General features: G+C 42.8%; 2 protein-coding genes across 2 annotated transcripts; one reads left to right on the forward strand and one right to left on the reverse strand.

Moving 5' to 3' along the window:
• The first annotated feature begins 932 nt into the window (after nt 1-932).
• On the forward strand, nt 933-10632 carry LOC148402235 (sodium- and chloride-dependent GABA transporter 1-like). Its single transcript, XM_088367992.1, has 15 exons — nt 933-1294; nt 2271-2654; nt 2769-2900; nt 2996-3096; nt 3330-3439; nt 3540-3672; nt 5567-5701; nt 5791-5894; nt 6118-6242; nt 6368-6480; nt 7173-7304; nt 7386-7488; nt 7686-7786; nt 7931-8098; nt 8172-10632. The coding sequence occupies exons 2-15, from the start codon at nt 2423-2425 to the stop codon at nt 8598-8600; spliced, it is 2118 nt and encodes a 705-aa protein (XP_088224118.1). The 5' UTR covers nt 933-1294; nt 2271-2422; the 3' UTR covers nt 8601-10632.
• A 6870-nt stretch (nt 10633-17502) lies between these two features.
• vgll4a (vestigial-like family member 4a) lies at nt 17503-22287 on the reverse strand. Its single transcript, XM_088398802.1, has 6 exons — nt 22116-22287; nt 21597-21748; nt 20985-21150; nt 20572-20797; nt 20317-20425; nt 17503-19602 (listed from the first exon to the last, which is right to left on the reverse strand). The coding sequence occupies exons 2-6, from the start codon at nt 21676-21678 to the stop codon at nt 19391-19393; spliced, it is 795 nt and encodes a 264-aa protein (XP_088254928.1). The 5' UTR covers nt 21679-21748; nt 22116-22287; the 3' UTR covers nt 17503-19390.
• Nucleotides 22288-22948: the final 661 nt, after the last annotated feature.

Genomic DNA, 22948 nt, shown 5'->3' on the forward strand with positions numbered 1-22948 from the left:
GCTGGTGGCGAGGAGGTCACATGTCACCAGCCTATTGGACATGCCTGTGCGCTCAATCAGCAGGTGTGTAAATATGTATCATGTTTCACACCGCAGGGCTGCGGGGCCGCCGGCCACCCCAGATGGGATTTTAAATGCTGCGTTTCATGTGGTATCATTTAGTAGGTTAGCTCACCCCTCGTTGCTTTCACCATCTGGTGCTCTCTCAGCTTGTGGTGCAGGAAACACGCTTCTTCTCACTGCCAGGACCTCAGTCACTTGACACCTCAATTCAGGCATTTATTAATGGGTGGGATGCTTTTATTTCTGTCAAGAAATTGATGAAATCAGGCAACAAGTGTTGGGGTTACAAAACTACAAGTCAAGCATTTCTTTTTTGGTTAAAATTTTTTGGTGGGATAAAAATGAATGCAAAGAAATGTGTTAAAAGATTTTATAAATCTAATTCCAGACTTCATTCCTCATCATCACCTCATTTTTGGAGGGCAGTGATGTGTCTGCTCCCTTTATTGACCAGCTGCTTTCATCTCAACCTGCAGACAGCTGATGACTGCTTCCCGGTCCAAATAATGAGGTTTGTATCGTACCACGTTGCCACATGCCTCCATTTTTTTTTTTTTTTTTTTTACCTTGGTGAAATTCATCTTGTTACTGGAAGGGGAGCTGGATGCATATTTTGTGACACCACACGAGTGAAGATATATTATGGAGCCATTCATTGTCAAATGAGTATCAGGGGAAATAAAGCAGCGTAATAAAGCAGCGTAAGAGAGCCTTGTAATATGGACGACTTAAAAATATCGTCGATGTTTGGATAAAATGCTAATGTTCAATGTTGTGATTGGCTTGAGGAATACAACAATATGAGAAATACAAAGGGTGCAAGTTTGACGTCAATGCAGCCTATAGATGAAGATGAGGAGGAAGGGGGGGTCGACTTTGAGATGACATTGAGGCTGTGTAGATGGGAGTTGAGTCTCTGCTTGTTGATGTTAGTCGCACAAGAAGGCTAAGCGGCTGCTGCCTGCGTTGATTCATCCTCCTCTTCTTTTTCTTCTTCTTCATCCTCTTCTTTTTCTTCCTCCCTTTGGTCTTTTCAGCACCGCTCCCGGCTGGACAGCTCTTGCGCTTTGGACCCCTTGGACGCTGCATGGTCCCTTTAAGGCTTTTAATGGAAGTAAAACCTATTGATGTTCCAAGACATATTGGGAGTTTACAACTTCATCCACAAGAGGAGGTATCCACACAGATTCGGGGCAGGCTGCGAATCCTCCACATTCACTCCACGTCCACCGTGAGTATATGCGCCAGGTGCTGCTGTGTGTGCGCGTATGTGCGTGTGTGCGGGCGGGCACGGCGTGTGTGTGTGTGTGATCGCGCGGGCTCGCGAGCGTTTGGAAACAAATGTCTTAATGTATGATTATGATTGTTTTGCGGCAGTGAGTTATAGCACAAGCAATGCATTTATTTGTGCGTGCGTTTTGTGTGTGCGCGCGCGCGCGTGTGTGCGTGTTGTGCGCCTCTACGATACATTTAATAGAGAATTAAAAAAAGAAAAATGAGCAGTAATCTTGTTAAATGTGCGGTTGCATTATTGTGCTTGTTTTGCTAATAAGTCGGCTGGACGGCTTGGAGCGATGCGTAAGGCTTTTACGCATTGGACATCCCTTTGTCTCCACGGTGTGTTGTGTCTCCCAGCTGGTGTGAGACCTCTGCGTGCACACTTTTGGAAAAAAGCGTCAAGAGAATCTGCAGGTGGTAATTGGTGGATAGGGCTTTATTATGATTCCCATAGGCTCATCGGAGATTTGCTTCCGCGCGTCTTGCGCTTGCAGTGATTTTTCCAAGTTTTTCCCCTCCCTTATTTTTGTGAATTGTTCGTTTGGTGCATTAACTGCCAGACTTTTTTTGTCCTGTGAAAATAATTTGGCTTTAATTGCCGCTCGTTTGAGCGCAATTGTTGTCTGCGTTCACGCCAATATATGACTTGTGTGCGTGCCTGCGTGCGTGCGCGCGTGCGTTCGATTCTAATATGAATGGAACGTTTTTCTTCTTGTTGTCAAAGGTCCTTATTCACACTCGGTTCTTTAATGTCTGTTTGAAATGCGCATATCAAGGCAAAGTAGATTTGCACTGTTAATTGGGTCTATTGCGCCAAACGAGGGGTGCATATAATGCGGTGCAAAATGTGCATACAGTGCTGCCTCATGATGAGCCGGTTCGGCCCGCCTGAAAAATTAGACCAACTGCTCTATTTACCATACCTGCAGGTTAACGGCGACTGACGATCCGTGTGTACGCGGACTTCTTTTCATCACGCTCGCTCCAAAGATTTGGTGCAAAAACCGCGAAGCTGTTGTCTACGTGGACCGGTGCCGAAGCCTACCGTCCTACTGCCAGGGCCTGTGCCAAAGCCAGAGACATGGCAACCAACGGCACCAAAACGGATGGCCAAGTGACGGAACTGAACGAGGTGGCCGCCAATAATGACAAGCCCAAGTCGCTGGACATCAAGCCTGAAAAGACAAAAAAGGAGTTGCCAGCTAGAGAAACATGGGGAGGGAAATTTGATTTCCTCCTGTCGTGTGTGGGTTATGCAATCGGACTGGGCAACGTGTGGAGGTTTCCTTATCTCTGTGGCAAAAACGGGGGAGGTAAACAACTTTTTTTGTGTGCTCCACAAGCAAAGTTCCGCCTCATGATTGCATTGACATGCAGGTGTTATTGTGCTGATGTCTGACTTGATCCACTCTTCCATCTCCATCCAGGGGCCTTCTTGATTCCCTATTTTTTGACCCTCATATTTGCCGGGATGCCATTGTTCCTTCTGGAATGCTCCCTGGGTCAATACACCTCAATTGGGGGGCTCGGTGTGTGGAAACTGGCTCCTATGTTTAAAGGTATAGCTCATCTCCTGATACATATTCAAACAGTAGTAATGTATACAGATAAGTGGAGCGTTTTTTTCATGTGTGTGTGTGTGTGTGTGTGACAGGTGTGGGCCTTGCAGCTGCTGTCCTTTCCTTCTGGCTTAACATTTACTACATTGTAATCATTTCCTGGGCTATTTATTACCTGTACAACTCCTTCACCGCTGTAAGTACACAAGATAAAGATAAAGGATAAAATCAGACACTGGCAGAGCTAGCGGGGGGGCTGAGAGGGCACTGGCCCCACTGAAATATATTTGGACCCCCCACACACACACATGCCATTCCAGATCATTGACACTTGGGTATCAAAAGGAGACATTCCTAGCTCCGCCAGTGGTTAAACAATCCAATTTATGAATCACAGGCACAATTTTGTGCATGTGTGTTTTATTCCAGGATCTACCATGGAGCTCATGTAACAATATATGGAACACAGAAAAGTGCTACACGAATTACTCCATTGCAGACACCACCAATCTCACCAGTGCAGTGGTGGAGTTTTGGGAGTAAGATATCATCCTCCTGTAGCCCTCGATGAATCCCTTGGATAAACAAAAGGCCGGCAGGCTGTCTAACAGTCGTATTGTCACTCGCTTTGATTTATAGGCGCAATGTGCACGAAATGACCGACGGCTTGGAAAAACCGGGCCAGCTTCGAGTGCCACTCGCAATAACCCTGGCCATCGCTTGGGTTCTCGTCTACTTCTGTATCTGGAAAGGGGTCAGCTGGACAGGCAAGGTAAGACGTCGACATATGCGCATATCAAGAGCTTTTTGTGCTGTGCCGAGTCCCAATCGGAAGATTTACTATGTGACCGGAATGCATTATTAATCAGTCTAATATTGCCTCATACATGATTTACAATTCAAGTCAGAATTGTCAAGATGAAATTCAACATAGCGGGAGAAAACAGTCGTGCTCACAATCCAACTGTGCCCCACAGTGGCTCCTCTAATTCCAAGCCTCCTGACACTATTAGCGCTGCGTGTGGATCCGCGATAGGAGGAGCAACTATCAGCCATTGGTCGCAATCTGGGTTTGTCATGCCTTTTCTCTCGGAGCGGTTCGCCTCCCCTCACGGGCCCACATAGTCATTGTCACGTGACCATGGTAAATAAAATTAGACTTGGTCACTAAACATCATATTTCCTCGGCACGTTTTGGCAAATAAATAACTCGCTCGCATGCTGTCGGGAATGCGCATGGAGAAGAGGAGATGAGCGAGATGAGCTCAGTCAGGCTTCAGCAGCTTTGGTTGTTTAGTCTGACTATTGAAGACACATTAAAAGCGGGAGTCAGTTTACATTTACAGCACATAATTAACCGTGGGGAGAATTAATGGATTAACTGACTTTCTAAGGAATGGCAGAATCTCGTTCTGACATGAAACTGGGCATTTTGGTGTATTTTCTCTCCCCTGTGTTCTGGTTTTGTTCAGGCATTAAAAGAAATGAAGCACGATTTCAAATGTTGTAACCCAGTATACGTTGAGTTCTATGTTGATTACCTCTTGGCAAATTGAAAAGACAACGTAAACATGAAGTGAATCTGTTATTGTTGTCGGAATTATTAGTCTTAGTTCTTTCAGAGCAAAGGTTCTGAGACCGGTGTCATTAAGTGAAACGTATGAGGCTGCAAAAACTGTAGTGAGCCCGGATGCCATTACCAAAACAGTATTGTTACTGTTATCTTGCTTGCAATTATGCTGGACAGAAACCCGATACAACTTTCTGCTCAAAGTTTGAACGTGGCACTTTTTCCTCCCAAAACTTTAATTCTACACTATTCAAGATGACTGGTGTTTTATTTCATGTGAAGGAATTATTAAGGTGAAATTTATTGCAAAATATAAAATCCATGTTTTGGAATATGTGTAGTAATTAAATGGCCTGATTTCTTTGCTCATGAAATCGTTATTATTTATGTTGATGAATGTGTCAATATTCAAGTTCATAACACATGAATTGGACCTATCATTAATTTGCATTTTTATGTCGTCATGTGTGTACGCACTTATTCTGGTTATGACCAATATGGATTTGGGACATGATTCTCACATGTTGAGATTTTGGTGGGCTTTAGCATTTTAAAAATTCCAAATCTAGGCCTTCAAATTCAAGAAATAGGAAAAATATTGGTAACTTTTCTTAAATCCAAGATCGCGATGACAAATGTCTACTGTCATGGAGGACAACAGGAATCATTTGTGTGTGTTTTAGTTTTTGCGTTCAATAAACTTATCAAGAATGATGTTTAATTGGATTTTTCTGGTCAATGTTACAAAATTAAACTTCCATCTTTAATTTTCTGGCTACTTATGCGTTGTTGTCACTGTATTTTACTTATATCAAGACAGATTGGTTGTTTAGTCATTTGTCTACAATGGCGAGTAGCAGTTAAATGAAAGCGGCTGGTCATTAGAATGTTTGCTCATTCTAGTTGGCTTACAACTAAACAATTTGCCAGAAACCTCCTCTTACCAGATACGCCACTCGCCAAAACCAAATGAAACTGAATCAACAGATTTTCAGCAACAATCAGTTGCTCCCAGTTTACAGAATTAACAATCAGTTCATCCATCTCAAATTGTGCACTGCTGATATCTCGCTGACGGCCGCTTCACACTTCACAGGTGGTTTACTTCTCGGCGACATATCCCTACTTTATGCTCTTCATTCTCTTCATTCGTGGAGTGACCCTGCCCGGAGCAAGAGAGGGAATTCTCTTCTACATCACGCCTGATTTCGAAAAGCTCAAAGAATCCGAGGTAACGACAAGCTAGCGCTATGAGATCCTCGATGGCGGGCATGAGTGGACAGAGCTACCGAATCGGAATCTTTGTGCTCCTCTTGTCAGGTATGGCTGGACGCGGCAACCCAAATCTTTTTCTCGTACGGATTGGGATTGGGGTCACTTATCGCTCTTGGAAGCTACAACCCGTTCAACAATAATGTTTACAGGTGAGACGGTGTGGATTGATGTTGGCGTTTAAGATGAATACAAGACAGATTCTTGCTTTTGAAGTCTGTGTACTAAGAGAAAATGAAACATGATTGCAATCTGTGTTTTTCCCAAGCAGCGTGGCTCTGTGTCACATTAATATTCAGTTGCGTTTGTTTCAAAGTGATGTAATATGTTCTGTCCACATGCAAAACGCAATTTTTCTTCACTTGTTTCCACTAGAGACTCTATTATCGTTTGCTGCATCAACTCATGCACCAGCATGTTTGCTGGTTTTGTCATTTTCTCCATTGTTGGCTTCATGGCACACGTGACCAAGAAGGAAATCGCCGATGTAGCGGCTTCAGGTAACGACTCGTCTGTCTTTGTGTGACAAAGCTACACCACCAATAGAGCCACCTTGTTTAAGGGTTTCCATCCTGACTTTCAGCATGAGAATTGATGGAATGTGATTTTGCTATTTGCTTTCCAGGTCCCGGCTTAGCTTTCTTGGCATACCCAGAGGCTGTAACCCAGTTGCCTGTGTCTCCACTGTGGGCTATTCTGTTCTTCTCCATGCTGCTCATGCTGGGGATAGACAGCCAGGTAAGTGGGCTCAGTAACAATCTGCTCATGGAGTGACCTAAATAGTCAAATGCAAATATATCACATGGCAACACACCCCCACCCCTGCCTGCTGCGTGATAAGCATGCAATTTGCTTCTTCTGCACAGTTAGAGGCGAGTTCTGACATTAACTGCCAAGATTTTTTTTTTTTGAAAGCAATTTTATCACCTCTGTGTGCCTGCAGGTTTCACTGCCTGCTATTTTTTATCCACATATTGTGATATCACAATTCAAAAGCAGCAGAAGAAAGCATTGAGGCAGCTGTGCTGTATGTGGTGATGAGAAAATGAAGCTTCAAATTTGCTTTGTGAACCAGTTGTGGTTTTTGAGTCCTCTAAATGGCATACTGAAAGTTCACGGACTTGAAATTTCTTAAACCCCTTTATTTAAACCAGCAGTAACATCTAGAGAAGTCAATGACAATACCATGACCAAGCTTCATTTTCCCATTGGCTTCATGGTCATTTGTCATCCTGCCCAAACCGGAACACCAACTAAGTCTGATTTACAAAACGTATAACTCTGAACATGCAAGCTGAAATTAGAATATATATGAACACGGTAGATATAGAGAGCAATAAATTCACAATTAGCAATAAAGTACAAATACATAGCAAGATTTTTGTACAAAATGGCCTTTCATCTCTGTGCCTGCTGTTCTCGTCCTTCAGTTCTGCACTGTGGAGGGCTTCATTACTGCTTTAGTGGATGAATTTCCCAGAGCGCTCAGAGGTAGACGAGAGATCTTCATCGCAGTCGTCTGCCTGGTGTCTTATGTGATCGGCCTTTCAAACATCACACAGGTACGGCGGGCAGCTTTCTCTTCAACCTCGTATGGTGTGATATAACGCTGAACTTGCACAACTACATTTTTCTGCCAACAGGGTGGGATTTATGTGTTCAAGCTGTTTGACTACTACTCTGCCAGTGGAATGTGTCTGCTCTTCTTGGTCTTCTTTGAATGCATCTCCATATCCTGGTGTTACGGTGTGTATCACTCTTGTCTCACTATAACCTCGACATTGTTCACTCATTCAGTTGGAGGACACTTGAAAAGGGGATAAAACTGTTGACCGTCAAGGTCGTGAGTGCTCACTCGTCACCTTGCCTCCCTCATCATCATGCGTAGCAAACCTGCAGCAAATTGAAATAGATTGTTCACCCTCCATTAATTTGTCTCTCAGGCGTGGACAAGTTCTACGACAACATCCAGGAGATGATCGGCTACAAGCCTTGCGTGTGGTGGAAGCTGTGCTGGGTGGTGTTCACCCCCCTCATTGTCGGTGTGCGTGAGATCAGTACACTTGACGTGAAAAATGAAGCATGGTGAAAAGTCAATATTAGCTGCCCGCCGCCACGTTGCGATGAGACGCCCGCTACTCGTCATTGGTGTCACGATCAAGCATCAAGTGTCTCATCTCTCCCACAGGGGGTGTTCTTGTTCAGCGCCGTACAAATGGTTCCGCTCACGATGGGAGACTATGTGTTCCCAGGCTGGGGTCAGGGAGTGGGCTGGCTTATGGCACTGTCTTCTATGGTTCTCATACCGGGTTACATGATTTATATGTATCTCGGCCTTAAGGGCACCTACAAAGAGGTATGAGGATTTTGAAGTTTACTTTGGTGAAGTTTGCTCGACTGTTTGTAACCAGTGTGCATTCCTCTGCCAGCGACTTCGGATAATGCTTCAGCCTCCAGCGGTTGTCAGGCGGCCGCAGGAAAACGGACCCGAGCAGCAGGTGGAAACCAATACTGCCAATTTATCCAGCCCCGTTAATCCCGCCAACCCCGCCAGCCCGACCGATCCAGTCCCCGCCAACCCGGCTCCAGTCAACGCAAGCAGCCCCGTAGCCCCCGCTAATCCGGCTCCGCCACCGGCTAACCCTCCCGCCGCTGCCACTAGCCCTGTGACTTGTCCCACCATCGTGACCACCATCACCACAACCGCCACCACTACGGCCAGTCCGGCCAGCCCTCCCACAACAACAGTCAGTCCAACAATCCCTCCCCCGAACCCAGCGCATCCAGCGGAGCCCGTTAACCCGCCAAACCCAGCCAGTGCGACCTCTAACCTGACCACTGCCGAGGCCAACGTGTAGACAACGAAGAAACCCTCTTGGAGCACGTAGACAAAAGAGAACATTACAACGGACTTACTTCCAAGATTTTAATTGATTCACCTACCTCCGAGGGCAATACCTGATCGAAACAGATTTTCCAACCATATTTCATTTTCCTACATTTTCAAGCCAACGGTGTCCTATTGTTGGTATGCATTCCGAAAATATCAAAGACTGTTAGTGTGCACCGCTACAACCATAAATCTGAGTATTAAAAAAAAAAAAAATAAACATACTGTGTAATACTGTGAGAAAAGAAAAAAAATCTAACTAGAGATATAGATTAGAAATATGTTGAATATCTTCATGAATCGAGTAAATACCTGTGTGAATATAGTAGATGAAGTAGTGAAGAAAATTGACATTGCTGACAACAGCAAGGGCTGTGTCAATTTTATCGTGGATGTTTACTAAATCTCACACAGTTGTCTCTTTTTCAAAACGTTGCACTCTGTGAGGCAAATTGAAGGCCAGAGCGCAGTCGAGGAGCTCGTGAGAAAGCACAATGCCAATAAGAAGTTAATGTTTAGAAGTCAGCTGGAGCGATCCAGTCATGTTTTTGTGTGAGAGAGACTGTTATTTTTTTCCTTCCTTTTTTCAGTAAAAAAAAGAAAAAAACTTTTATGTGATGGAAACATTTTTAGAATTATTTTTAGGAGGTTTTATACTCTATGTTGTCGATGTGACGGAGGACCAAATCAATAGGCAGACATGCAAAAACGATGCCATTTTAGCATCTGGTTGGCAGAAGCACAGGGTACGAAGGGGTACGCAAATAAAAAGGAAAAAATAAAAAAAGCACAGGGTTAGAGAAAGTGATTTACTAACGTAGACTATCCCTTAATCCTGACAGTCAGCGCTGTTTACGATTTGCATGCTTTCCTCAGGAACATCAGTGAAAAATGTCTGAAATTCCTGACAACAACAAAAAAGATGGCCTTAAGCCAAAACATCAATTTCAACCAAGCCGTGGTCTGTTTACATGACTGGGCGCAACAACTACAACAACAACAACTAAAGGGCCACATCGTACGCTAGCACAAGAGCCTGGACCAACTCTGTGTTTGAGTCATGACTTTTCTGTACCTGTATGGATCAATATTAGTTTGATCAATACATGTATTCAGCAATACATACGTAGATGTATAAGCGCAGGCCAGTAAGCAAGTGGTCTGCTTCTCTTTTTGTTTCTGCTGTCTTTGCTTCATTTGTGACAAGCACAAAGCTTTAATTTGCCCAGACGTTTACCATAGCGTGTTAGCACCATGCTTGTTAACTTCTGCGGCAGCTAATGCGATAAAAGAATCGGGTTGGGAAAGTAACACGTTCACAGTGCAAAGCAAAACATCGGAGAGGGAATGTGAAATGGCTACAGTTCATGTCCTGTGAATTTTCATTTATTTGTATAAAGTTACTCTACCACAGTTTTCTCTGGAAGTTTGTTGTAAATCCGTACTGTGTAAACATGTAACTGTGAATGTCTGTAATACATTGGAAGTTAATGTCTAAATGTTGAAGAAGAAAAAAAAAATGGAGTTGCTGTTTTCTGCAATAATATTTTTGGTCACAGAAGCTAAAGCACATATCTGACAGAAATATATGAAACGACGAAATGACAATGAAGATACCGATGATTATATTAAAAATAGAAACTATGTCTAGTAAAACAATATTGTTTTGTATATTTTTAACTGTCTCACTGCCTAATGTAAAACATTATATAGACATGATATGTATTTAAATGGTGTCAAATGATAAAGCACGATTGTTATGTTCTACAAACAGAAAAAGAATGAAAAAAATAAAGAGTTCTAGAAAATATGATGACAACGTGTGCTAAGTAGCAGTCCCAGGATTTTTCAACACTGTTATCAGATGAACCTCTGAATCCTGCAGTAAATGGCTATTGTTCCATCTTGTAATGTTTAAAGTATTTCTATTCAATAGTTGATCACTTTTGAGGAAATGTGGGACAAATAAAAGCACAACAAGGCATAAAGTGGAAATAAAATCCATTGTGTGCGGGTCTTTATTTAAAGCTTAATTTTAACCACAGGGGCAAAGAAGCGAATGGGCAAACAAACTACAGACATCAGAAGGAGAACTAGCCGATGTGGGCTATGGTTAAACAGAGCGACCTCGGCCAACAAGAAAAACACCACCACCAAACAGCTCTTGCCCTCGGGCCCTGCTGAGCTCACCAACCCCCGTGTGCGCTCATGTGCATGCGTGTATGTTCGTGCACGCGCTTAAGTCGTCTCTTCCAGCTCTCGCAGTCGCTGCTCCCATTAGCGTCCCGTGTGATAAAAGAGATGCTACCAGCTGACAGCATCACAATGACTCGCCATGGATCAAAGAATGAGATGTCCCCTCCAGTTGCTTGTGGCAAATGGCGTGTGTGTGATGTGAGTTGGGAGGATGGAAAGAAAGCTGAGTTTCAAATGACCTGGGTTTGAATAAAGCCCCAATCGCAGCCGATCCGGACCATCGAATGACAATTTAATTGATGATTTTACTCCGTGTTTTGCTGCTCCGCCTGAAAGTTTAAAGGATGTCTGGACTTCCTTCAGTTATGAGTAATATTCACCAAATGACTCTCACTAAAAACTGTTCACGGTCATCAACTGCCTGAAACGGGCAATCCTCATTGTGCAATTTGATTGGTTATTTGAGACTCGAAAAAATATTCAATGTGACTCAGTGTTTTCTTACTGGGCAGCACGGGTCCATTTTGCGTCCAGATCACAGTGAGGGGACATTGTTTGAAATTTCTTGGCACTTTGCTGCAACCCTATTTTTAAATTAAAAAAAAAAAAAAGTGCTCGCAGTGTGGCCGTGAGAGAGGACAATGGAGAAGCAAACTGATGATCCATGATGCTTTTATGAAAGGATGACAGAACACCGACGCTTATGAAGTCGCACAGATTAATCCTTTAGCCCGCTGAAAGCAAGAGAAACTCATTCTGCTGCAAACTTTAAAATACTGATCATTATTTCCACTTTATACCTCTGTTATGGCAGCCTGCCACGTTTTTTCTTCATCTTCTGTATTTTAATCCTCTATTGGTGCCATGTTGTGGGTCAGTGAACCTGCACATATCTTAGAGAAGATGGTATGAGATCATTTGTGACATTTTTCCTCTCATGCGTTGAATTTGGCCTAGACTTCTGTCTGAGGTACGCTCACCCGAGAACTCAAAGCAAATACATTAATGAGTAACTAATCTTTGCAGATGCATGAATCTCCATATCAATGTAATCAGAGGATGTTGAGTGCGTGGCTATTTCCAGAAAAGGGGCTGAGAGGATGTCAAGCATGCAAAGCCTCTCTGCATACATGCTAATCGGGCACCATTTTCTAATGCGACTGTAAACTTAACTCAAATAAACTTCTCTCGCTCTCCTTTTTGTTTTGTTCATATGCACATGCATGCACCCTATGAATAATGGCTGCTAACTCGGACATGTGAAAGACCGAGTTTGCTTTTAGCGCCTGTGATTTTGTGACATTGGGAAAAAAAGCACAGAAGCTCCAAAATTGCACTTCTGATTAGACAAAATGTGTTTCTTCATCATGGTTACACACAGAGGTGACACCTGCCTATTAGATGTGCTCTTTAAAGATGCAAAATTAGGCAGCGCAATGTAGAACAGGTTTGAAAAATCCTATCGTGTGTACCCAATTCAACTTTCTTTCTTTCTTTGTTCACCACTAATCACTCACAACCTTAATGTATTATGATGCAAAATAAAAAATAACTAAACAGAAAACCGCAACACATTAATACGGTAGTTCTGTGCTCCAAAAACGGTTCTGATACTCTAATAAGATGTCATTCATGCAGCCTGACACATGGCGCATACGCTTTTAGAGAAGCACAAACAAGCTCATTCATTACTGTGTCTGGCTTACTCTCTTCCTTGAACGGGGCCCACACAGGCATATGATGATTAAGAGGTCTGAAGGCCCCCGGGGGAGACTCGGACTCCGGGCAGCCGTGAATCATAGCTATGATGTGGCACATGCTTTCTATTCTGATCGGTCAGCGAAGTTTGGGAGCCGTGTTCACTAATAAGTGATCAAGGCCACAACAGAGACGGCCCCCCTTCCTGGACTTTACAGGGGAAGGCACCCAAACGGGATGCACATTGCAAGCTTAAGAGGTAGTGAGGGTCAAAATGGAGTAAATACAAATTCAAATGGACAATCACACTTGTTTTTTTCCTGTGCATACAAAAGAAAGGGGCGTTTGCGTCATTGTGGGAGGGAACACAGCCGTGACATTTCAAAAGCAGAAATAAATTCACTTCACAATTACTTGCAAAGTTTCTCATGGTTTTCTTCTATTTAATTTGAAAGGAAAGCTCGTGTTATTTGCTTGAGTTCACGTCCCATTTCTTTTGCAGGAAGACAAATCTGTGTGCTGAAAGTTCCTGCGAACTGCCAAACACATCCAAGGGCAGTGTAACAGGAAAGGGGGGCGGCTAACATAGCGTGTGACACATCACACCCTATCACTCTGCCTCACAGATGACCAGCCGCTTGCGTATGCCGCATGCATCACTGGATCCCAAACCAGACACTGTCAGGTGTGATAACGGTATGAGAGGCAAAACCTACTCGGACGACTCTGAACTCCTGCCCCCCGCCCTCCCAACAATTAATCTGATGCTGCAGCCACAGTTTGGTTGTGCACTACCGCAATGAGCTGCTTTTTCCTTGGGGTTAACCTGCTCTGACCCAAACTGTGCCCAACTGATACCGCAGCCACTTTGGACCAGCGAAGCGATGCCAGTCAGTGAGGGTTGAACAGAGATAGTAGTTCTGCTTATTCAAGTGAATCAAAAAACATCTCCCCTCTGAGGAGGCTTTGACAGACCAAGACGGCGGCGTGTGTGCTTAGCCGTACGTGTCATACTAGACAACTTAAATAATAGCAGAGCAGTAATGTTTTTTTTCTTTGTCCCTAAGCTATTGTATGTTTGCACACAACAGAGGCTTGAACATTTTTTTTATTTTGTCATTTATACCCTTTGGTCCCTCCACTGTGCATTTGACATTGGAGGTGCATTTTCCTCCAGCACAAACTCATTATTTCAATCCTCACTCTGCAGTAGACAGGCTCGGCCCCTCTGACAGCATTTTATACTCTTCTTCTCTTTTTAACCCTCTTCCTCCCTCCTCTCTGTCACTATTTCTCCCACTTAATAGAGACCTTTGTTTTTGTCTGCAAAAAAAAAGCTTTCAGCTGTGCTATTTTCTCTCTCTCTCACTCTCTTGGCCTTCTCTTGCAAAAAATGCTGAGCGGAAACCCTGCGGTGAGAAAAATATATATTTCGGCATGATTGCATCAGTTATTCAATAGCAATTTCAAGAGAGGCAGTACATCAAAGATGAAAATATCAAAGTTGAGATTAATGAAATATTTTTGTAGCTTTACTCAAGAGGGAGGAATTGATATTCATTTATTAAAATTAGCCTCCGTCCGCTACCTGCTCGATTCCTCCCCAGACCGGGTTAACATTCATTTGTACGTGATGACACAAATAAATGGCGGCAAGCACATCAAAAAGTCAAGTCTAGGATCGGCGCGCTTGCGGCATCTTAAATCTTCTTCACTCAACTTGTGATCATTCGTAGTTGGTTACATTTGGATTTCGAAATTGAAGCGCAAAAACCAAGCGGATTTGAAGGGAGCCTACTATAAGGACACTGGGATGGATGCCATGCAACAATGGGATGGTGGAAGCGAAGAGGAAGTCAGCGAGGAGCAATCCTGTGCTGGATTCTTCGCTTTGATCTGGAGTGCGGGAAAGCGAGCGTTATGTAACGTCTTGGGCGCACACATGGCTGACTGTGTGACTGCCAAACACACAGAGGGGGGAGGTTGTAGTGGGTTATGGGGGTGCTATGGTAAATGGGAATGGAGTGTGTGTGGTTGTTCAACACTGGCAAGGAGGAAGAGATATGACCACGGACGGCGGCAGCAGATTGGACGTGGGAGTGGAAAATATTGCTGCTCAAATTGGTGTTGGGTCACTTTCCTTATTAAAGCAGCTCAGTCAAGCGAGCATAACGTCGGCCTTAACGGACCTCTTAATGAGACATGAAAATGCCCTTGAGTGACGATGGCAACATTTAGTTCATGCGCATCGCCATCATTAGGGGCAAGTGGGGCAGTGGCCCACCAGATCCATCAGATGCATCGTGTCGTGCGGAAAATAATCTTCTTACTTTGGAGTAATAAGAGTAGTGATTCATTTGTAAAATTATGTATGGGAATAAAATTATGGTTTGATTTTAAAGCTTTTATTTAGACTACACAAGTTTGATCAAGGGGCCCGCAAAATGACATTACAGCAAACACAATCTCGTTCACTCTAGAGTGGGGGTGTTATTTCCTCCCTATATTCATAAATAATTTAGGGATTTTTTTGGGGGGGAGGAGGGGCGGTCAGGTTCATTGTGAGGTAATTTTTAAGGTTTAATTATCTATCCGTATTTCGAACTGCTTCATCCTCACACGGGTTAATTATTTTTCCCAATTTATTTCAAAATGCAAATTTTGTGGGCGAGGCTGCAATTAATGGTCCAGTAAGTGAATCATTTAAATTGATTGACTAGCTTGTTCCATCTTCTGATCGGATTTGTTGTCGACTATGTTTTTAAATGGCTGATTGGTTCCAAAATCCTGATTGTGTAAGTCCTACATTTATTCATAATGGAGGGATGGACGGACGGATGGATGGATGGACGAAACGCAAAGATTAGTTCGGCTGTGGGTTATTGGCTGCATGTTCTTGCGTGCCAGATGGCTTGCAAATCAATCATTAACAAATCAATCAATTATGAATAAATGGATGCATTGCCAAGACTATCAATAGGAAATACTGTGCAGACATGTGCGCGGCGCCCCTGGCCAAACAATGGTCCAAATGAGTACAACGATAGAGGTCAAAGTCGCACAGCAATCACCTTAAAGGAGACATGTATCGGCACACGCGTGAAACATGTGGGCGGGGGGCCCACGAGCAGACCCCGGTCAAGGAGGAACTGTCTGAGCAGGTGGGAGGAGGATGTGAGGGAAAAGAGTGATCAGTAGTGAGTTGGTGGTGGTGCGCCGCTGAAAGCTGATGTTGAGATGGCCTGACAGGGTCTGTTTGTGTTCAGCGGGAGACTGTGATCCACAGTGACCGCATCTTGTCTTCCCTCCACAAAGGTTATGCCATTGCCAGCAGTCCACGTGACACAATGAATGAGCTGCAATGTCTTGAGCACGAGATGTTCATTAGGTCCATTTTTCTGCCTGTTACGGTGCGCTCCACGTTAAAGAGGACTGTGTTGGCAAATCCATCGAGGTTGTTTGCGTTTGCGACCAATTGTGAGGCCGGGGCTGCATTTTCAAAATGACGTACTCTGTAATCTGGCGTGTTAGGCTGTCAGATCAGGGTGCATGATCTTGCCAGCATGACTCAAGTCTGCCCGTGAGCCACTTCCTCTCCCTGTGCATCTACTCCAGTTGCTTGTATGATCTATTTTAGATTCTTTAGCCCAAGGATGTGTGCGCATCATCACAGCAGAGAGCCACTGAAGAAAGACGGCGAGAAGGGGGGAATAGATAATGCTCAAATAATCTACAGGCAATCATGCAAATTCCCCAGACGTTGAGCGCTCGGGGATGCTGCCGATTGGGGTGCATTCCGTTCGGGCACAACAAATTTGGAATTACGGAACCATCAACCATTTGTGAAGACTAATATCCAAGCCAGTTTGTGACATTTGCAGTTTTTATACCGTAGTAAAATCATGCATTTGTACAATTGGATTAATTAAAAGTCTGTAGCACATGTAAAGTGGCGCTGTGGCGAAACCCCTTCATTGGTTCTCGCCATTCACGTAAAGCATGAAGAGCAAATTGAAACGACGGCCCAATAGCTTGCTCCTGTATTGTAAGCGGTTGTCAAGATGTCATGCTCCTGGTGGCCGCCTTGCACTGAAAGAAGCCCAAGATGAAATTGCCGTGACCCTGATGAGTCATCTTGAGTTAGATGCTCTTTTCATGTCACACCGCTGATGAAATCTGATGTCTGAGTAGGTCTATGCGAGTGATTGGTTTTGCACACAAAGAAAAATGTGCATGTTTCAGCCATCATGCCACAAGAGTAGCTCGGCTTCTTCGGAAGGCATAATGCATTATAATTTGGGAGATTGTAAATAGATGGGGTGGGGGGCAGATTCCATCCTGAGGGGGTTCAGGTAAAAATTGATGAGCGAGACAAGAGGAAAAAAATATTTCTTTTCTCGTTTGACAATTTCTTTATGAATGGTGCATCTTTTCCAGTTACTAGGAGACACAGCAATCTCACCTGAAAAGAGATGCACAAATCTTTGTTTGAGCTAAGTTTGGCTAGTGGGTGGACACTGCCACCTGGTGGTAGCAAAAACAACTTTAAAAAATGTGAAGTCAATCTCATAATTGAGTGATGAAGTTTTTCCTTAACAGCTGCGATCGTTCTAACAAGTACACCGAAGAGCGATTGCAGCCAAGCGTTTAGAGAGTAATCATGTTATTGCAACGAGTGCCTCAAAAGGTTGTGCAACTAATTATTCATGATACAAACATTGTTGTCCAGGCCAGTTTGATGCGTTTTTTTGTTTCTTTCTAAACAACACAAACACGGAAAAGTCTTGTTTGTGTTGTTTAGAAAGAAACAAAAAAAACGCATTTGGGTCATAATTTGTTGCGCTAAATTGCTGCGGCACAATCAAGAGCAAAAGCCTGCCCTCAATCAGAGGCACTTTGGCCAAAAATAGTTCACCCTTGAATGCCAAGTGAACGTTTTACCGTCATCAGAACAGTCACACAAAAAGCACACAAAGTTGAGTTTTTGTGTTTATTTGGAAGACAATCATTATAAAACAGTGGTATTTTCTTCCAGAGAAATATGAACCCAAGTGTACAAATGCATCGTATTTCCTCATCTATGTGAAGATACATGACTCGGGGACTTGGGTACAGTCTGTCTAAATAAAGAAATTAAATAACAATGGGCTGATACCCCAAATATGAGTTAAAAATCTGCTTGTGTCAAACAAGTCAAATTGGTGATAACCCCTTCCCTCCCCTCCAGCCTATTTTAGACTCTTAACTAGTCTCGCGGACATCTGACACTTTGCCGAGCTCTTTATGCAAAAAAACCATGTGTCCCTGCACGTTCATCATGTCAAAACTGTGGGGATAGTAATCAAGCGATACAAAAGATGAAAGGCATGGTAAGAGAATAGGGAACTTCCATGCTACATATGAATATGCCTCACACAATAGAAACAAAATACACATGATCATTCCGCTCTGCGCAATGATGGTCATGTAAGAGTACAGTAAAATATAAACAAGAGTGTAACAGCTCCAAAAACCTTGATTAATACAAATGTATGGGAATTATCAGAATATTACAGGATATATATATTTTTATCTATAAAATCTTATCTATAAAATTTATAATCCCCTGTCAATAAATGTTGACGAACATTAAGCTATTGTGATCTTGTCAAATATTTTTTTTTTTTTAAACAAACTATTAAAACAAAAACTTAAAGTCTATACCTTAACTCATTAGTCAAACAATGACTCAGTTTTGGTCAGTTTTGTCTCTGAAAAAATCTAACACTATGTTACTGACAGTAGGAGGCGACAACTTCCTCTGCTCCGTTGCCAAATTGTGTTAATTACAGGCCACACCAATTGTCATTCACGCCGGAGTTTCAAAGAAATCTCTTCAATTTAATGTCTGGTAACTGGAGATGGGCTTCAAATTGAGAATTAGATTTTCCAAGAAAATTCAACAAACCAATATGCCCAGATTAAATAGAGTCGACAGCAGCTCCTTTTTAACAGCTTTCAGTCACATGCGAAGGTGTAGCATCCGGCTACGCGGAGTAATGAAGCGACGTTGCCTAGCTAGCTAACGGCATTCAGACAACCTTTCCAGAGGCTGCGCTTTCAAGAAGATGCCAACGTGCACACCTCCCACCATAATGTGAAACGGATACAACAAAAATATAGAGTACAACTGTACCAGCAGTGAGTATTTTCTACAATGTTAGATAAAAAATAAATTCTGAGCAAGGTTTGTGATAGAATCCAGCTATTTGAAACATGCTTTTGAGTTACAGATATCAATTAAGATTAGATTATGTCCTAGAGCAATTAACTACATTTATTTAACAGTGGAGTGGAGTCCAGTTCAAGGGCGTAGGATGAGGGGAGGGGTCTCAATTGGACTATTGGGTTCCGAATTACAAACTGTTTCGTAAACCACTCAAAATGTAACACTGCAAACGAGACAGGGAGTGTATCTTCAAGTAATACAGAAGTAAAAGTGGTGTGGATTTAAATCTGAAGGCATTTAGCCATAAAAGCATGTACGGCTTGCACACTGAAGGGCAAGTTGAAGTTTCTTTGGCTACAAAGGCAGGTAAACAAACAGCTCTGAAAAAAGGTGACAATTGTTTCTTGTTCATTCTGCTTTTCTTATTAGCAAGACAAAACAAATCAATCCATTGATAATTATCAATGGATTGATAATTTAATAAATAAATTACTCCAGTGTTAAGTAATTACTCAACACTGGAGTAATTTTTTTTGCGTTTAATTTGTAAGGCAAGGGATTGGAGTTTAGACTCAGTATGACAAAAACCTTGTCTTATATTGTTCCTGGCTGCAGAGATTTGATACTAGTAATCGGAACCTTTTTTTCTCACCTCTTCATGGATCTGCTTCAGGGGTCTGGTGACCCCCACCTTTGGCCTTGATCTGGATCCAGGCGTCTCCCAGCGCCTTGGCAAAGTGGTCATCCACTGAGCCCGTGATTGAGACGGAGTTGGACGCCGGGTTGGTCACAGGTTCTTCTGCTTTGTAGTTTTTCCCCAGGCTACGGCGGAAGTGTTCCTCAATCACGGGATCGCAAACTGCGTTAGCTGAAACAAAAATATTGCATGTTAAAAACCACAAAGTTGCAGGGATTACATAAAGCAGTCCAAAACGTCCAATATAGTAGCTTACAGGGCATGTCATTATTTTGATACTGAATCGCCTTAAATCTTGCCATTGATGTTTGCACATTTATTCCTTATACAGACTGACTAATCGAATGCTGGAAAATGAATTTTATGTCTGTTATTTTAAATGACTTTTGTAGGAGCTGGAGTCGTTTTGACAGTGGGCAAGGACAACAGACATGCACAACAGCAGATGTCTACATAACTAAAGCAAGGGTGACACCTAGTGATAAAATTTAAAATGGCCATTAAATTACATTTGACAGTTTGAGGCTGTCACAAAGGCCACTTTATTGTTTTGTTGTAGCCTTCTATATTGAGATAAAGTAGTTATATAACTAGATAAAGCGGGTCCTCATTTTATAATGACGTGACTTTGAGGGTACAAATGACATGCAATGAACTAGTTTGCGCAGTGGCTAAAAAGATTTTTTTTATTCAACCTTTATCTAACCAGGAAAGTCCCACTAAGATTAAAAACCTCTTATACCAGGGAGTCCTGGTCAAGAGGCAGCAAAAGTTGCATTTACAGAGCTTAATAAAACTTACATAAATATTATAAAAAACAGTCGGCACCCAGTACAAGAAAGCACCCTCAGAACAACTTCCAATAAGTGACGACAAAGAGCTTACTCTTTCTCTCATCAGAGGTTGAGCTTGGAGAGCAGCCATTCATGTGGCAGTGAGAGAGTTGACAATTGCGGTTACTTGCAGGAGCACAGATGATAACAGAGGGCCGATTCTGAAAAAGAAAACATTTAGTTCGAGAAACAAAGTTAAGAGGTTCGGTTCTCGTTTAGGATGACTCACTCAATCAAGCGCACATCTCCCGTAAAACGGACGCTCATGTTCTTGTGAGTGAAAAAGACGTGCTGACCACGTACGTACCTGCTGCCGCTCAACAGCTGCACTGGCAGTGGACCTCTCCCTGCCCCCAACTGCGTTGTCAAGGCTGCTTTTGGTCAGAGCCAGCGGCTGGTCCACAGCATAGCCAGAAATGGAAGCATACAGATGGTTCCCATGGAGACCGTTGGAGGAAGAGCTGATGTGCTCCGCAGGACTGTGGCACAGGCTCCAGTGTTCATTGCGGTTGTCTCCAGCAGATGGACGAGCCCTGAATAACGATAAGAATAATGTAACCAGAGTACAGAACTGCAGCAGATATCATATTTGAAGTTTACAGTCAGCCTTGCTGACCTGTGTGTCAATAATCTCAAAGTTTCATATAGCTAACGGAACAATCATTTCAAATGAATGATGGTAGCAGGAGAGAGCTCAATCTTTGCACTAAAGGAACTTACAGGTGAGTTGCAAAAAGTCTGCTCATTTTAGTCATGTGGTCATCATCACAATTCATCGGATCCTTCTTCGTTTGTTCATCACCATACTTCCGTTTGCTTGGACAGAGAGGAGGCGGCCCGCTTATGCTTGATATAGCAGAGGGCAGCGAGGGTGTCCTGGACTCATCTGTTGGAATAACCATCAAATGTGAATAAAATATCACAGCAGGCGCATAAACACACACTGCATTCAATGAACTCCAAGCAAACTGGTTAAGTCTACAAAAGGATAGGTGTGCCCCGCAATGTAATTACCCAACTGTCCCTATTATTATCAAATCTGGCAGTAACACAGATGCCAAGCGCCACCTTGGATGAAAATGACACAATAAATCATTGTGATGAGTTTGACAGGACACTTGTAAGGGCGCTGATGGGACACTCAAGAGTGCACTGTGGAGCAGTGGAAAAGTCATACGGAAATACGATGTAGACTTGTCGAGATAAGCATGATGCCTGTGATAAACCCCATATTGCAATGATTAAATGAGTATTCTTAACACCATGTTATCTTGCGCATGTCAGAATCTACCTTAAGTAAATTATTTGCCAAATGTATGCTGAGAAAGTCACCTCCGTAGTGTAGTCTCCCGATGTTGTTGTTCATCTTGTCCAGGTACTGAGAGTTCAACAGGTCCATTCTAGGCAACAGCATTTACACGAACAGGCTGGCTGCTAACATCGACGCTAGCAGGCATCACCGGTCAAGACAACAAACGTATTTCCTAAAGAATCGAAGTTGTAGAAATCAGTTGTTTGGGTGACGTTCTAAGCACTTCGGATATGAAAAGTCTGCCTTCTCCGGATTTTAGCTAGCATGTTTTAAAGGCGCCCAACAAAACAACGATAGCCTAAAAGCTAATCCATCGGCTAGTGTTTCACTTGTCACATTGTTAACCCGGTCGTCAATTTGTTGCCATTATAAGAATCAAACGTTTTAAATATAGTTTTACAGTTAGCACTCGAATGTCTTACTACTTGTGATAAACTTGCTAGCTAACTTTAGCATGCGCACCAACTAGCCGCCAGCTCGTCGCCAACTTTTTCGTTGTCTTTGTTATTCCATCCAAATAAACACACCCGCCGACTTACAGTTAAGCTGCGGTGCGTTCACTGTGTCCCGCAACAGTAACGCTGGCCGTCAGTATAATTTGTACAAAAGCGTCTAGTTTTCCAAGCACGACAAAAACATGATTATAGCCCAACTTGCGTCTGTCTCCGTGTGTGGACAAAGAGCTCTTGTGGCGCCCTACTGGACGAGACACGCCACAGCTTCCTCGGTCACTGTGATTTACGATGGCGTGAACTATGAATATTACTATTATTGTTATATTATACGTCTGCGCTTGAAATGTGTTGTCACTGCTTATCAAATAACCCTCCCATTGCTTTCTTGGGAATCTTGAATTCACATTTCGACTTATTGAGAAGCAAAGTAGCATGGCAAACTACAACCACAATCATTTAGTTTGAATCTGTGTCAAATGAATTTTACGCTTTTATAGGGAAATTCGAAAACTATAAACATTGTTAAATTAACTATAATGAGCATTGTTAGTTTTGCAAAGACATTTTTGATCAACTCCACTAGTGTATTCCAGTACATTGAGAATATTTGAGACATTTGACATTTGAGAATAATTTAACATTTGAGAATAATTTTCAATTTTTTGTATATGTGATGCCTTTAAGACTTGCCAGTGATTTAGGGCTATATAAATAAACTTGACTTGACTTGACTTGACTTGACTTGACTTGAGTACATTATACACTGAAAATCTTGTTGCCACAACTTGCCAGTGAGTGTAAATAAAATCTTATGCTCCTTATATGCATCATCTGTGCACTCCTTTATAGAACACTTCTCGAACTTTATAGATTTTTTTTCTCTCCGTCTCAATCAAGCCTTCGGTGATCTTTAAGGA

Source organism: Syngnathus floridae, chromosome 2 (genome assembly GCF_059516105.1).
Source record: "Syngnathus floridae isolate MCC-2025c chromosome 2, RoL_Sflo_1.0, whole genome shotgun sequence".
Lineage (NCBI taxonomy): Eukaryota > Metazoa > Chordata > Actinopteri > Syngnathiformes > Syngnathidae > Syngnathus > Syngnathus floridae.

Bases quoted from the DNA above. Each gene is read 5' to 3' on its own strand.
- LOC148402235 (XM_088367992.1), top strand. From the start codon at position 2,423: ATGGCAACCAACGGCACCAAAACGGATGGCCAAGTGACGGAACTGAAC. The intron at 5,895-6,117 runs GTGAGACGGTGT...TGTTTCCACTAG, and splicing joins TTCAACAATAATGTTTACAG to AGACTCTATTATCGTTTGCT. The intron at 7,489-7,685 runs GTGTGTATCACT...TTTGTCTCTCAG, and splicing joins CTCCATATCCTGGTGTTACG to GCGTGGACAAGTTCTACGAC.
- vgll4a (XM_088398802.1), bottom strand. From the start codon at position 21,678: ATGCTGTTGCCTAGAATGGACCTGTTGAACTCTCAGTACCTGGACAAG. The intron at 20,798-20,984 runs GTAAGTTCCTTT...ATCGTTATTCAG, and splicing joins AGACTTTTTGCAACTCACCT to GGCTCGTCCATCTGCTGGAG. The intron at 19,603-20,316 runs GTAAGCTCTTTG...TTTTTGTTTCAG, and splicing joins AACCTCTGATGAGAGAAAGA to CTAACGCAGTTTGCGATCCC.